General features: G+C 42.2%; 1 protein-coding gene across 1 annotated transcript in view; it reads right to left on the bottom strand.

Moving 5' to 3' along the window:
- Positions 1-13,950, bottom strand: part of LRRC66 (leucine rich repeat containing 66) — a 34,694-nt gene extending 20,744 nt beyond the window's left edge. The window contains exons 1-3 of the mRNA XM_069744484.1: positions 13,761-13,950; positions 10,204-10,611; positions 3,766-3,935 (exon numbers count right to left, since the gene is read on the bottom strand). Of these exons, the coding sequence (XP_069600585.1) occupies positions 3,766-3,935; positions 10,204-10,611; positions 13,761-13,776 (594 nt within the window). The 5' untranslated portion in view covers positions 13,777-13,950. The remainder of the gene's footprint in view (positions 1-3,765; positions 3,936-10,203; positions 10,612-13,760) is intronic.
- Between the last annotated feature and the right edge of the window lie 3,410 nt (positions 13,951-17,360).

Raw genomic sequence — 17,360 nt, 5'->3', positions numbered from 1 at the left:
CTAACAGGTGTTGGAAATAACTAAATCACACTTGCAGCCAGTTGACATGGATTAAAGTTGATTCAACCTCTGTCCTGTGTCCTTGTGTGTACCACATTGAGCATGGAGAAAAGAAAGAAGACCAAAGAACTATCTGAGGACTTGAGAAACCAAATTGTGAGGAAGCATGAGCAATCTCAAGGCTACAAGTCCATCTCCAAAGACCTGAATGTTCCTGTGTCTACCGTGCGCAGTGTCATCAAGAAGTTTAAAGCCCATGGCACTGTGGCTAACCTCCCTAGATGTGGACGGAAAAGAAAAATTGACAAGAGATTTCAACACAAGATTGTGCGGATGTTGGATAAAGAACCTTGACTAACATCCAAACAAGTTCAAGCTGGCCTGCAGTCCGAGGGTACAACAATGTCAACCTGTACTATCCATTGGCACCTGAATGAAAAGGGACTGTATGGTAGGAGACCCAGGATGACCCCACTTCTTACCCCGAGACATAAAAAAGCCAGACTGGAGTTTGCCAAAACTTACCTGAAAAAGTCTGAAACGTTTTGGAAGAATGTTCTCTGGTCAGATGAGACAAAAGTAGAGCTTTTTGGGCAAAGGCATCAACATAGAGTTTACAGGAGATAAAAAGAGGCATTCAAAGAAAAGAACACGGTTCCTACAGTCAAACATGGCGGAGGTTCCCTGATGTTTTGGGGTTGCTTTGCTGCCTCTGGCACTGGACTGCTTGACCGTGTGCATGGCATTATGAAGTCTGAAGACTACCAACAAATTTTGCAGCATAATGTAGGGCCCAGTGTGAGAAAGCTGGGTCTCCCTCAGAGGTCATGGGTCTTCCAGCAGGACAATGACCCAAAACACACTTCAAAAAGCACTAGAAAATAGTTTGAGAGAAAGCACTGGAGACTTCTAAGGTGGCCAGCAATGAGTCCAGACCTGAATCCCATAGAACACCAGTGGAGACATCTAAAAATTGCAATTTGGAGAAGGCACCCTTCAAATATCAGGGACCTGGAGCAGTTTGCCAAAGAAGAATGGTCTAAAATTCCAGCAGAGCATTGTAAGAAACTCATTGATGGTTACCGGAAGCGGTTGGTCGCAGTTATTTTGGCTAAAGGTTGTGCAACCAAGTATTAGGCTGAGGGTGTTAATACTTTGTCTGGCCCATTTGGAGTTTTGTGTGAAATGATCAATGTTTTGCTTTTTGCTTCATTCTCTTTTGTGTTTTTTCATTTAAGACAAATTAAATGAAGATAATAATACCAAAGAATTTGAGATTGCAATCATTTTCAGGAAGAAAATTAGTATTATCTGACAGAATTGCAGGGGTGTCAATACTTTTGGCCATGACTGTATATCCAAATGCTCCTGGAATATCTGGTGACATACTGAGATAGAGACATACAGAGATAGAGCAGCTGAGACAGAAAAAACTGCAGATTAATAAACAGTTGCAGGACATAAGATGGCGGCCGACTGCAACTCCAGGTAAAGGGAACAGAAAGGGCCCTCCAAATAATGGAATGGCTGACAGCCAAAGATGTTCAGCAAGCCAAGGAGGCCGAGAATCTGCAAGTGGCCATTCTACTCTCAGTCTCTCAGTACAAGGTGGAGGGACCTCGACTGTAGCCCCTGTGATGTACTAGATGGGTCAGACTTAGACCAGACAGTAGGCTCGACTGGAGACGGTCATGAAGAGAAAGGTCGGGTGATGGGGCGTACTGGAAAAATGTGGAGACTAAACAGGGTCTAATGACACAGACAGACTGTGACTTAAGAAAAAGTTCAATGCCTACATACTGACTGCTGGGGGAGGCCTAACAAGGGTATGGTGAAGAATGATGCTCAAAACCGACTGAGATGGTTTCCTCAACTGGTAGAGCAAGGTGACATGAGTGCCCGGTCTTTGGGCCCTGGTTTATATCAAGTGTTCAACCCCGCAAGTTTGAACAGAGGGAGAGGGTATGTGATACAGTGACTGGTGTCACTGTCAATGGCCAGTATGTGTCGCAGAGACAGATGTTGTCCTCTGCGCTGTAAGCCCTAAATGTTGTTGTTCTGGGACTTGTAGTCCCACAAGTGTTTGTTTTGTTTAAGGGAGCTTACATGGTTAGTTGGAGAGCTGGGCAGGACTGACCAAACGTGTGAGGTCCTGGATGCCCTGTGTGTTGGAATGTCCTGGAGTGGACTGGATTCCCGGAAGCACATGGTGAGGCCATGGACTGAAGGCCTGTGTGTTGGAAGTTCCTGGGACTGGTCTTCCTGAATACCATATGGAGAGGCCGTATGTGCAGAGTCTGTGATGGCACTGCGTTGGGGAAGCTACCGTCCTTCTGTAGGTCTGAGACTGTCAGGTGGCCTGGTGAATGAGGCATCGTCTGGGACGGTGATCCCAGTTAGGCAGCTTCCCTGGGAACAAGGACTGACCAGGAGTCAACGTGTGGAGCAGGAGCTCCAGGAAGGTAACTCCAGATAAAGGTGGTTATAGGCACAGAAGTATCTGCCATTGGAACAGACAGTCGGTGGTTATTATGTTCCATTGATGTATATAATTAACTGTTTGTGACACAGATTATTAGTCTAAATAAACCGTAATAGACTGTTTTTGTGAGAAATCGTGCCTGAGTGCTTTAATCCCGTTGCCAAGCGCAACTCAGGGAGCGCTATCTCACAATACTTTTATGGAGTAAGACCGTACCCACATCACCGCCATTCCCGATTCAAAAACAGGCAAACCCTGGCAGTGCAAAGTATGTGTTCTGGGGAGATTAATAAGTCTTACGTCACACAGTGTGACCACAGACTTTTCATTTTAGACCTGACAACCCCTTTAATAGTGTGGCCTAAAAGTCAGCTCCTCGGAGATCATGCCCAGTTTTCTCATCACATCTAAAATTTGATGTGTGAGAAGCATTGCAAATGTTGTGCAAATCTGCAGCACATCATAATACAACTTTGGGCCAATGCGTCTAATTCACCAGCAGCAATGAGGAATATTTCACTATGACCATTTCACAGCACTGCAGGGCATGCAATATTCCTCAGCATAGCATGGGCAGCACCCCCCGAGGAAGTCCAATATGTGAAACATGCGTCGGGACGAAGGTATGAACGTACACCATCTTTCCTTCTCACATGGGTGAGCACTATTTTGCACTTTATGTATGCTTAGGGACTTTGGATCTTGCTCTACCATCTACAGTCACACAAGCGTACCCTCTTTCTTTCACTACACATCTGGACGAGTGCTATGAGAATCCTGTTTTCTTATACGCCATGTTGTGGCCATATCACGGTACTGTCCAGTATGTATATATCCTTCTCTACTAGCAGGATTTGATATTTCCTATATTGGCTCTTTGTGATATGTTAGGTCCAAGTCCAAGATTCTTTGATATTGCAATATTTACTCAAACCCATGGTGTTGTTCTTTTCTGTCTTCACCAATAACTAATCACAAAATGTTTACCATTAATGTTTTTTATACAATTGAGAAATAAAGTCTTTAAATTGTATTACTAATATGATTGTCGCTCTCATGATATTTGATTTTGGGACACACTGGGCCAATTCTTTGTAGGATTCTCAGCATAGTGCATTCCTGGTGAGGAACATAACTGTACATGTCCCCCAGACCATTTCATCCTATTTTCAGCTCATCATTCAGCCCTCCTACATTAGTATGATAATATAAAGAAATACAATCACTGACTAGAAAATGGGTGAACACTGCTTTCATATCATATTTAGTGCGAAATCAATCACCTGCAGATTCCTAAGGTCTCTGAACGCATCGGGATCTATTTTGTGAATTCTATTGTCTCTCAGGTCGAGGTTCTGAAGTTGGGTGCAGTTGGCAAAGTCATCCCTCTGTATCCGCAGAATACTGTTAGCAGATAACTGCAGAGTCTGTAGAGATGTCAGTTTCCCAAGGCCTTGAGTGGAAAGACATAAAATGTTATTAAAAAATTATATATGAAGTTTTGTAAGAAAGATATAAATTACATTATTCCAGAATAGGCAGCCTCCCACATGACCTATGAAATGTTCCAAATACACAGAAGTAAATAACAATAGATTAGGAATATATATGCCGATTTATTTAAAAAAAAACACGCTAAAATGCTTCCAAATATTTTCAAGAAGTACATATCAGTAGCGGAATACATGTAGCTACTCCATTTGATTTAATAATCATTGATTGACTTTAATACGCATCAGTTTTTATATCTGTTCTACTAAAGTTTTCTACATACAGTGGCATGTAAAAGTTTGGGCACCCCTGGTCAAAATTACTGTTATTGTGAACAGTTAAGAAAGTTGAAAATTAAATGATTTGGGCACCCTTGGAGATTTGTGTGCTCAGGTAACTTTGACCAAGGTTACAGACCTTAAGTAGCAATCAGTGTTAAGGTACCGTCACACATAGCGACGCTGCAGCGATACCGACAACGATCCGGATCGCTGCAGCGTCGCTGTTTGGTCGCTGGAGAGCTGTCACACAGACAGCTCCCCAGCGACCAACGATCCCGAGGTCCCCGGTAACCAGGGTAAACATCGGGTAACTAAGCGCAGGGCCGCGCTTAGTAACTCGATGTTTACCCTGGTTACCATCCTAAAAAGTAAAAAAACAAACGCTACATACTTACCTACCGCTGTCTGTCCTCGGCGCTCTGCTTCTCTGGTCTGGCTGTGAGCGCCGGGCAGCCAGAAAGCAGAGCGGTGACGTCACCGCTCTGCTTTCCGGCTGACCGACGCTCACAGCCAGAGCAGGAGGAGAGCAGAGCACAGCGCTGGAGGACAGACGGCTGTAGGTAAGTATGTAGTGTTTGTTTTTTTACTTTTAGGATGGTAACCAGGGTAAACATCGGGTTACTAAGCGCGGCCCTGCGCTTAGTTACCCGATGTTTACCCTGGTTACCAGCAAAGACATCGCTGAATCGGTGTCACACACACCGATTCAGCGATGTCTGCGGGGAGTCCAGCGACGAAATAAAGTTCTGGACTTTCTTCCCCGACCAGCGATCTCCCAGCAGGGGCCTGATCGCTGCTGCCTGTCACACTGGACGATATCGCTAGCGAGGACGCTGCAACGTCACGGATCGCTAGCGATATCGTCTAGTGTGACAGTACCTTTAGGAAAGGCCAGCATTATAAAAACCCAGCCTCCTATAACCTTGTGCCAAAAACAGCAGCCATGGGTTCTTCTAAGCAGCTGCCTAGCATTCTGAAAATGAAAATGGTGGAGGCCCACAAAGCAGGAGAAGGCTATAAGAAGATAGCAAAGCATTTTCAAGTTGTCCTTTCCTCAGTTTGTATTAAGAAGTGTCAGTTAACAAGAAAAGTGGAGGTCAAGATAAGGTCTGGAAGACCAAGCAAAATTTCAGTAAGAGCTGCTCATAGGATCACTAGAGAGGCAAATCAGAACCCCTGCTTGAAAGCAAAAGACCTTCAGAAAGATTTAGCAGACTCTGAAGTTGTGGTACCTTGTTCTACTGATCAGAGACACCTGCACAAATATGGCCTTCATGGAAGAGTCATCAGAAGAAAACCTTTCCTGCATCCTCACCATATGATGCTGAATTTTAAATATGCAAAAGAACATCTAAACAAGTCTGATGCATTTGGAAACAAGTTGTGTGGTTTGATGAGGTTAAAATAGAACCCTTTGTCAGCCCAGGGTCTTTTGGCACTTGTGTGACATTGCTATGGCAAATGAGTGCTGCTTCCCATCAGTGGTCGCTAAAGGGCTGCATTGCTGACACTACCCTTGGACAAATGTCAGAAGTTCGGGGAAGGTGTGAGTACTGCAGCACATTAGTGACTGCGGATTGTTATGCTGCATGAGAGCTGCAGCCTATGTTGCTGGAATGGCACTTGTGCTGGAGGTACCTTTTTAATTATTAAATTGGGGAACACAGCATTTAAGTAGTTGACAATGTCTTTAACCCCTTCACAATAAAATGTGATTTTGTTGCCATTTTCTGAGACCCATAACGTTTTTATTTTTCGAGATCTGGGGTTGTTTGAGGGCATATTTTTTGCGCCCTGAGTTGACATTTTTAATGCTACCATTTTGGCGTAATTATGATGTTTTCATTGCTCCTTATTGGATTTTATTGCACTGTAAAGCGGCCAAAAAAACATAATTTTGGCATTTTGATTTTTCTTTCTTGTTACGCTATTTACCGATTGGATTAATTTACTTATATTTTAATACATTGGACTTTTCCAAATGCAGCAATTCCAAATATGTGTATTTTTTAGTTTTTTTAATGGAGCATAAAGGGGGTGATTTGAACTTGTGTTTTTCTTAATTTTTGCATATTTTTAAAAACTTTTTTTTCACTTTTTACTGTATATGTTAGTCCCCTTAGGGGACTTGCAGCCGTAATTATCCAATTGCTTGTACTATACATAGCAGTGCATCAGCAATGCTTTGTATGGAGAAAATCACGATCTCCCATTAACGCTAGCTTAACGCTAGCTATCACAGAAGGATCGTAATGACAGGCAAGTGGGTCATCAGTAGACCCCTGGCTGTCATGATAACCCATCGGCCCCCTGCGATCATGTCATGGGAGTACTGATGCGAGTGTGGAACTATGTGCCCCCCCTGTGTCGCATGTTAAATGCAGCTGTCCGAGATTGACAGTGGAATTTAACAGGTTAGCAGCAGGGGCCAGAGTTCTGCTCCACCCATGGCTGTAAAAGGCACATGATGGCTAATTAACACAGCCATCATGTGCAAGGAAAGATGCGGGCTAGTTTTCTTAGCCTGCATCAAAGGTAGGGACATGACATATGATATACATCATGTGTCGCGAAGGGGTTAAAGGGGTTATCCACTACTAGGACAACCTCTTCTTAAATGCTGTGTTCCCTGATAAGAAGCATTGCGCTTTTGCAGTCTCAATGTCACGTGCGTTCTGAGAGATCCAGGGCTGACATCACTGGAACTTCCATATTCCATGTACCTATTATAATCTATGGTGCTATTCAAATTTCCATGTCTTTGCATAGACTGTGTGTTTGTGCAAAAGACACAGAGACATGTCTGTTTTTTCCAGCAGCACAGATGACAAAGACCAATACAAGGCTATGGGTCCATGAAAAACACGTACAGCACACGGATGGCACCAGTGTGAAATCCTGTGCTGTCCGTGTCTAACACTACAAAGTACGGGAGAAGCTTGATCATTCAGTTCTTTATCCATCATGAAAAACACTGATAGGAAAAACGGACACACGGACCAAACACTGATGTTACCTCCGCCAGTTTTTCACGTACGTGTTTAAACACAGACGTGATTGAGGCCTCATAGCACACGGGTGCCATCTGTGTATCAGCAGAGTGTTGGCCATCTTTTTTTTACTACTTAATCTTTTCCCTATGTATGAAGCGGTTTCAGGAGCTGAGCCAGCAGATTCCAGATATGTCACACAGTCCACAGCATCTGTCTATAACAGCAATGACTAGAACTTGCTTTGATAGCTGCTGTTTAACCATTTAAATGCCTCTGTCAAATGACGTGAACTATCTCCAATTACTGCCACAACTATCTTAGTCCTCCTGTGAAGTGCAGATGCATGCTAGGCTTCATGGCAGAACATTATTTTATTTTTATCCTGCAATGCCTTGGTATAATAATATTGTTGATCACAGGTTCCAAACCAGTAAGGAGACTAATAAAGTACAAAATAAAAAAAGGTAAAAAAATGTAAAACATAAAAATCCAAAATTAACCCATACCACACTTAAAATTGAGTCTTTTTTTCTATCTCCACACCTCTTTGATTTGAAGATCAAATTAAACACAAATTGGTAGCAATAAAAATATCTGCTCACCACACAAAAAAACAAGGCTCCTACACAGTTACATCAACTGAAAAATAAAAACATTATGGGTCTCAGAAAATGGCAGCTAAAACCTATTTTTTTTTTAGAAATTTCTGTTTTGTTTTTAACACTTACAGTGGGTACGGAAGTATTCAGACACCTTTAAATTTTTCACTCTTTGTTTCATTGCAGCCATTTGGTGAATTCAAAAAAGTTCATTTTTTTCTCATTAATGTACACACAGAATTGTGGCAAGGCACAGATCTGGACAAGGTTACAACAGAATGTCTGCAGTACTCAAGGTTCCTAAGAGCCTCCTATGGCCTCCATAATCCTTAAATGGAAAAACTTTGGGGCCACCAGAAGTCTTCCTAGACCCGGCCGTCCAGCCAAACTGAACAAGCGTGGGAGAAGAGCCTTGGTGACAGAGGTAAAGAAGAACCCCAAATCACTGAGCTCCAGAGATGCAGTAGGGAGATGGGAGAAAGTTCCACAAAGTCAACTATCACTGCAGCCCATCACCAGCTGGGCCTTTATAGCAGAGTGGCCAGACGGAAGCTTCTCCTCAGTGCAAGACATATGAAAGCCTACATAAAGTTTGCTAAAAAAACACATGAAGGACTCCCAGGCTATGAGAAATAAGATTCTCTGGTTTGATGAGACAAAGATAGACCTTTTTGGTGATAATTCTAAGCGGTATGTGTGGAGAAAACCAGGCAATGCTCATCACCTGCCCAATACAATCCCAACAGTGAAACATTGTGGTGGCAGCATCATGCTATGGGGGTGTTTTTCCGCTGCAGGGACAGGGCGACTGGTTGTCATTGAAGGAAACATGAATGTGGCCAAGTACAGAGATATCCTGCATGAAAACCTCTTCCAGAATGCTCTGGACCTCAGACTTGGCCGAAGGTTCACCTTCCAACAAGACAATGACCCTAAGCACACAGCTAAAATAACAAAGGAGTGGCTTCAGAACAACTCTGTGACCATTCTTGACTGGCCCAGACAGAACCCTGACCTAAACCCAACTGAGCATCTCTGGAGAGACCTGAAAATGGCTGTCCACCAACGTTCACCATCCAACCTGACGGAACTGGAGAGGATGTGCAGGAAGAATGGCAGAGGATCCCCAAATCCAGGTGTGAAAAACTTCTTGCATCATTCCCAAGAAGACTCATGGCTGTACTAGCTCAAAAGGTGCTTCTACTCAATACTGAGCAAAGGGTCTGAATACTTATGACCATGTGATATTTCAGTTTTTCTTTTTTATTAAATTTGCAAAAATTACTACATTTCTGTTTTTTTTCAGTCAAGATGTGGTGCAGAGTGTACATTAATGAGAAAAAAATGAACTTTTTTGAATTTACCAAATGGCTGCAATGAAACAAAGAGTGAAATTTAAAGGGGTCTAAATACTCTCCGTATCCACTGTAGATTAGAATATATTATATATATTATATGAGAACTATTTTCCCATTAAAAAAAAAAAAGAACTGGTCCAATTTCTCTTGCATGCAAAAAAGAAAAGACTGGCCATCTGAATCAGGCTTTAGCTGCAGTGAAAGCCAACTCTGCAGTTTACCCACAGTAATGCTTACACTGCTGATGTACATGAGCTGTATGGTCCCTTTACTGGCAGCTTTCTCTCACTGGTAAGAGTATAAGGAGCTAGCTGTGATTAGGCAGCCAGGCGGCATAGTGAGCACACAACATACAGCATGAATAGCAAGACTTTAGCTTCGGATCCCGCTGCAGCTAAAAAAATGTTTTTATAAAAAATATAGCACCAACAAATGAATGTGAGTCCCATCACTGCTTTGTATCGCCCTCAGACAGGGAAGCATAAATTCCCTTCAAATGAAGATTTGTCCTATGAGAGTATCCTTTCCTAAAGCGATTCTTCACCTTCGGACATAAGTGTTTGTTTACACATTTCTCATGTAAGTCGTCGCGCCTTGTTTGCCCCACTGCTTCCTCGGAGTATATCGACCCTTTATCATGCACTAGAGGCATTCCACATGCCACTATGAAAATAGGTAGAAAGGACCGCTAATCTGAGCATAAGGCTAGGGTCACATTGCGTTAGGGCAGTCCGTTTAGCGCATAGCTAAAGGATGGTACCTGAAGAAATGTATAGTCATTATTAAGTCCCAGATTGGAGATTGTTTAAAGTATATTTTCTTATATAAGCCATCTTCAAAGGTTGTAAAATCAAAATTCATCTATAAAGTCCAATAAATTCTAGATTCTCTCTGTATCTGTCTTTCTTCTTCATGGTTTGCCCCCTATGAATGCTTTAGTACATTAATGATACGACATGAGGTGAAAAATACATTTACTACTAAACTAGGTGATCTTACCTTTTGGGACAAAGGTAAGTCTGTTCCTGTCAATCACAAGGCTCTTTAGAGAAACCAATGTTACATCTTTTCCCTCCTGCTCATAATTTATAGAAATCATGGAGATGTAATTATTACTGATGTTTAAAGTTTCCAAAGATGAGAACTTGTAAAAAATATTCAGATGAAAAGATGATATCCGGTTATTGCTCAGGTTGATGTGTTTCATGGTCTTCAGGAATCTCGGTGCTCGAGGCCAAGAAGGTGATTTCTGTAACTCTTGAAGATTAGTAATTCCAGCTGACGTGCATCTCAGAGAATACACGTGGTCCCAGTGACATCCAGATGTGAAGTTGGTTTCTAGACCTCTAAGAGATCCAGCAAGGAGAAAAGATGTCATCACAAATGGCCAGGAGATCCCCATGGTATCTTAAATGAGCAGAAACAAAATGATAAAATCTATAGTTAGATACAAGATAGAATCTAGCTATTGATAGTTTGGGGTAAAAAAAAATAGGAGGTAATTCAACTTGCCCCCCCCAAAAAAATTCACAAAATAAGTAAAATATACCAACCTTACCATTGCCACATTTCTGCTCTTTCAATGCTGCCTGTCAACCCTGCCAGTCTCCAAACATCAAGTTCTGGCAAAATGAGCTGTAAGGATAACATTTCCAAACATAATAAGATATATAGAGGTCGTCTCAGTACGTTCTATTGTGGCAAAGCAGATGTGACCACTGCAGCCACTCACATGCTTGTCCAGCTGGGACAGGATGTACAAGAACTGAGAAGTAGGCAACATTGAAATAAAAGTTGGACTAACATAGGGGCCATGATAGTGTAAGTATGTTTTATCGCTTTAGAAAATGGTGGATTTATTTCTATTAAAAAAAAAACACAGTTTAGAGGTGGACAGTCCCTTTTAGCAAATATATAGGATTCTCAAAATAGTAAGAGATCTCTTTATCATCATACAGTATATAGTTTCAGTCAATGTAATTTTAGACTCCAACTAGAACCTGCAGTAGCCACCGATAGACCAAACCGCTGCACGAACAGCTCTACCCCCGCCTAATGTATCCTCACCCATCCCTTGTAGATTGTGAACCCTCGCGGGCAGGATCCCCTCTCCTCCTGTACCAGTCGTGACTTGTATTGATTATAAGATGATTGTACCTGTTTTTATTATGTATACCCCTCCACACATGTAAAGCGCTATGGAATAATTGGCACTATAATAATAAATAATAACTACAAAACCCTGCCCTTCTCATGGTATGATTTGCCGCCATTTACCTCTATGTATCATACCCTTGCAGAAGTGTACCAATTTTTCCTAATTTTCTGAAGTTACTTGAATAAAGAGTGTGGGTACGTCACCATTCCAGGTTATGAAGAGGGCTACCTTGGTTAGACAGCGAACAATGGTCATAGGGCTTGATCTTGTGGATGTGCCATAAATCTATTTGATAGTAACTCCCATTTAAAGAGGAAATCAAACAAGAAATTAAATTGTAAGACAGGTGAGATCACATTAGTGGAGAGCATATTCTAGGACCACCACTAATCTCCAGAAGGAAATGTGTAACAGCAGTATATAGAAATAAGTGTTCAGAGATACACAACAGTTGAATAGATGGTAGAATGAGCATATAATAGATGCACCAACACTAGGAAAATAAGAGCCAATATAGGAACTAAATCACACCACAATGGAAAGGCAATACATGACTGTCAAGCAAATTACAGTATATAGGAGGTATAAGTGAAATCATGATCAGATAGTAATATGATGATCGGGGGTGCCTACAGTGTAGAGAGAAATTCAAATATTACCTGGGTGTTGGGTAGTATGTGTGCAGCACATGCCCCGACGCACGTTTAGGACCACTTCCTTTGTAAGGGCGTGGTAGATCCCTGATGAAGGACGAGGTCCCAAACAACACCCAGGTATATTTGAATTTCTGTCCACACTGCAGGCGCCCTGATCATCATCTATTACTATCTGATCATGATTTCACTTATACCTCCTATATAATTTGTTTGATACTCATACATTGCCTTTCCATTGTGGTTTGGTTTAGTTCTTATATTGGCTCTTATTTTCCTAGTGTTGGTGCATCTATTATATGCTCATTCTACCATCTATACACCTGTTGTGTATCTCAGCACATTGATTTCTATATACTGCTGTTACACATTTTCATGGCCTACTCTCTTTGCCCCCTTATATATTAATGTTTTTTATGTCTCATGGTGTATAATCTGAATATATAATATTTACCTGAATTTTTTTCCATCTTTTTTTATATATGCTGTATGTATGTGCAGGCACATTTCCTGTGCAATAATACCACTTTTTCACCATTTGTCTCAATAAAAGTGTTTTATCGTATTTAACTTGGTACTTATTAATCCTGACCATTATTCGGATTTTTCTCCCTTGGTCCTACTGCACTAACCCGAATGGTCTGCCATTCTTTTCCATGCACATATATGTCACCACCACCTTTGTCATCTCATGTAATATGATTATATATATATAGCTTTCCAGTGTGTTTTGACTTTAATCTCTGAATATGTAAATTTCTCTTACAGGGAAAGCTAACAGTTTTGACATTTTGGTGGTTTAATTATCTCAAGCCTAGTGACAGGTTCCTTCTAAGGTCATGTTCACATCATGTTTTAGCCACACATCAGTGGCTTCATCAGGGCCTCCATGTAAAGACCTGAAAAAAAACTGGATTTACTCATATCTGTCGACAGCATCTTTTCCATAGTCATTTTATAATCTGTCTGACCTCATTTTAGACAATGCTTTTTTTCAGATATGCACAAAAACGCAATCAATTATGTGCCTGCCTAAAAAAGGTTTAAACTAACGTAAATGATATTAGACAGAGCACAAAATGAGTCCATCTGCTTCATTAAAGTCAATGGCCCTGTTGATGGACTTGTCTGAACCCCTTTTTTCAGGGCTTCAGATGGAAGCCTCAATGGAGCCGCTGATATGTGGCTAAAACATGATGTGAACCGAGTCTTATTCTGTAAATCAGTGGTGGTTAATCTCAGATATTTTCATGCAGATATACAACATCTCTTAAAGACAGATATAAAAATTATATATATAGGTCTTTTTTGAATAATAAAGATCTGTCCAAAAAAATTCTGTACTCGGTTCAGTCATGCAGTATAGCCTTCATGTTATCAGCTAAGCTGCAGTGTCGTCTTTGGAGACAGGTGGAGCTGGGCAGGGCTAGCTGCTATGTTGGCAGCTGTGTGGGTGCAGGTGACGTCTATTCCAAAAGTAGGACAGAAATCATATTTGTAGACTCTGACACATGGGTGGACTGGGCGGTCAGGCTTAATAGCCCACAGTAAATGATATCACTGCACTTGGTGTGGTGACATCACTAGTCCCAGACTGGAAAGCTTAGGTGGTCCCACTCCAATATTGCTTTTACCTTGCTGATACCAAAAACTAGACATATCTTAAACTACTTTTATTCATACAGAAAATAGAGCTTCTATTATTTTAAATATCTATATGCAAGCAAGGTCAGAGTTAGACGTACCTGCATGTCTGCACATCTCCGTATGAAGATTCTTGGATTATTGAGGCTGATTCTCCATCTTTCTTTATCCTACTATCTATATAACAAGAGTTTTATCCTGGAATTGTTGAAAGCTGGTCTTGTCGTAGGAGTAGTATCTTGGAGAATCGGAGGCACCTGCTCTGGTATTGTCAGTATCCAGTGTAAGAATATCCTCTGGGTGCACGCACTTTCCTTCCCCTCCTACTCGTTTTATTACTGGACAAAGTCTAGCACAATAATTACCTGGAATATATCTAATGTGCGATCAATCACATAGTTACAGCAGCTAATAAAGTCTTGGACTAGAAGGTAATTATTAGCAGACGAACAGCTCCTTTCAGGTGAATAAGGTGACATTTTTGTGCCTTGTTTACAAATCAGATGGTGAAAGTCTTGTAAGCAAGGCCTTTTATCATATCTATCTCCATACACAATTATTGTTGGAAATCTGCAAACAGTGCTCCAATGCCAGACCTGTAGGAGGGTCACCATTTACTAAGACCACTAGTGACTTCATGTGTGGCCTTCTCAGGCACCGGATGTCATTACTACCTCTGCCTCCCTATATTAACACCTCTGTGTGATCCTAGAGTTACTCCAGGCTCAGTTATATACCTGTCTGGATTTTGCTACTCTCACCACTGCTGAACTCTGTTCGGCTCCATGTCGGGCTTTGCAAATTGTGTGATCCCATTTGATCATCTGTCTGGGCCTATTTAAGGCCTACCAAAACTCACACCTGTGTCTTGGTATTAAGACTTTTAGAGTTCTTGAGTCTTCATTGCCTGCGGCTTCCAGAACCTCTGTTACCGGTCCCCTAATCGCCTGCAGTGTCCAGAAAGTCTCCTGTCCACCTGTGGCTTCCAGAACCTCAGCTACCTGTTCCCAGTCTTGCGGAACATCTGCTTCCAGAACCTTTGCTACCAGTTCTCTGGCTTCCAGGACCTCCAGGACCTGTTTCTAGGCTGCTGTCCGTCTGTGGCTTCCAGGATTTCTGCTACCTGTTCCCGTTAGTCCAGGACATCTGCTACCTGTCTGCCATGTGCCTACTGCACTGATGCCCGTGTGCCCACCTTGACCCATGGCCTTGAAGATTCACCTCACCTAGTGAGCCTAACACTCAGTATGTGTATCATATGTCCAAAAACGTATCTGGTTTTCACAGCAAGTTTAGTAATCTGAAGTAATCTTTAGAGAAGAAGCAAGAACCAGAAGCAATGAGCAGACTACCCACACTTCATGGAATCACTGCAGCTAAACTATTGTCAATGTTCAAAGCCCTCCCTTGAAGGAGTTGAGCTAATAAACAACCAAGCAGTGAATTAAAATAAAAAATACATAACATGCAAGAATCATTTCCCACTGAAAGAAGACCTGTCGCTTCTTTTAACATGATCTTTTTTTCCCAAAATTCTTGTATTTCACATTCCAAAGCACCTTTTCTGAACCCTTTCCCAACTGGGCGATTTTCCATTTTTGCGCTTCTGTTATTTCCTCTATTTCTACCAAAAACCAAAACATTTTAAATTTTTCCATCATATAGCTATGTGAGGGTTTGTTTATTTCCCTGGATGAGTTGTACATTTGAATTAAATCATCCAATTTATTGTTGTGGTGTAAAGCAGAAAAAAAGGTGAAGCAAGGGAAAATTGAGGGAAAATTTAAACAAATAGCAATTCCGCAATTTTTTTATTTTGTGTTTTTGTGTTTACAGCATTGATTATATAGTAAAATTTACCTGGCAATATTATTTCCCCAGGTCAGTACAATTACAGTCATACCAAACATACCCAACTGGCGATACACTGACAGGAGCTAATCGCCCCTGTGGTGTATCAAATGATCAGCTCCGATGCTGTCACTTACAGCACCGCAGTAGTGGATAGGTGTCTTATAGATGCTTAGTAATGGAGAAGCATCTATAAGACACCATTACTAATCCTATAGTTATATGGTCAATAAAGACACAGCCAGAATCAAGTCCTTTATTAATCTTAATTAACTATACTGACTGCATCGCCTAATCCCCGACTCCCTCGATCTCCTGCAACAAAAACAAAATAATAAACCAGCATATACTCCCTGTCTGCTGTAGTCCATTTACCGACTGTCCCACGACGACCTCATGTGTAGAACAGTTACATCGGGAGATGTGACCTCTCTACCCGGCCTCCGACGATACACTGATAGGAGCTAATATCTCTTGCAGTGTATCACGGAGCTGCAGTGAGAGTTCACCGGAGTTCATCACGCTGGTGCTCTCACTTTATAGCAGTACCGCTGTGAGAACTTTCCCATGCAGCGGTGCCATAAGTGACAGCATTGGAGCCGATCAGCTGTTACACCGCAGGGGCGATTAGCTCCTGTCAGTGCATCGCTGGTCGGGTAGAGCGGTCATATCTCCCGATGTAACTGTTCTACACGTGAGATCACCATGGGACAATCTGGATTACCTTAGACTATGGCAGACAGGGAGTATACGTTTATTATTTTACATTATTTCTAGGAGACTAGGGCGTCGGGGATTTGGTGTGCGGTGAATATAATGTGTTATTATTTCTATGTGAATATGTATGTAATTTTACTATTTTTTTTTTTTTTTTTTTTTTTAACAGTAAGCATAGGTGCCGGCAGATAGCAGGTGTCGCTGATGGGAGAGTAGTACTGTCACTGTAATCAGTGACACCAGATATAGCCGGATGGGTGCAGTAGTCTCGTCGGGCCAAGCCTGCTTCTCCACTGCAGGTCACAGTCAGCTGCGGAATCACGCTGACATCTGCCAGCATGATCCCACAGCGCTGTGAGTGACAGTACCAGCGGTAGGGTTACCGCACACAGACACCCGCAGACACCTGTACACACAGACCCAGCATATGACGAGCATGGTGGCGCCAGGTCTAAAATAGACCTGATGACGCTGTGTGGCCAGCTAATCACTGTAATGCCACAACCAACATGGCTGCAGCACTGGAGTGTGTGGCAGACAATCCCTGCATGCTCATTGGCTCTCCAAAGAGTGCCAAACATGCAGGGTGGGGACCCGAGGAATACTCGACGAGCTCTGAGCACCGAATAATGGCGAGCATGCTAGCTCATCACTAGTTCTAACACAGTATTACTCGGTCCTGCTCAGCCCTTATTCACATTTAGGTAAGGCTGGGTTCACATTACGTCCAAGCAGTCCGTTAGACGGACTGCGTTAGACTGCGGCATAATGCTGTGTAACGCAGTCCGTTAACGCTGCCATTAATCTCTATTTCGGGCGCATCGCTAGCACACGCCCAAAATGGGCGTGCACTAGCAATGTGCCGTCATTGAGGGATGGACCCTGGGACGCGAGCTGCAGCGTTTCCGGGTCCGTCACCGCTAGTGCAGATTGAGCATCTGCTAGCTCTATCTGTGCTAGCGCGATGGCATGTCGGCACATGCGTTAACGGGATGCTGTTAACGCAATGTGAACCTAGCCTAAGAGGTTAGGACCGTCTCGATTGGGTAAACCTTGGCACTGGTGGGATGGCTTTTATGCTTTTTTTTTTTTTTTTTTTTTTTTATAATCAGAAAGTGTTTATTAAGTACCCT

Source organism: Ranitomeya imitator, chromosome 1, assembly GCF_032444005.1.
Source record: "Ranitomeya imitator isolate aRanImi1 chromosome 1, aRanImi1.pri, whole genome shotgun sequence".
Taxonomy (NCBI): Eukaryota; Metazoa; Chordata; class Amphibia; order Anura; family Dendrobatidae; genus Ranitomeya; species Ranitomeya imitator.
The sequence above is the reverse complement of the archived record's forward strand: the minus strand, read 5'-3'. Positions and strand labels throughout refer to the sequence as shown.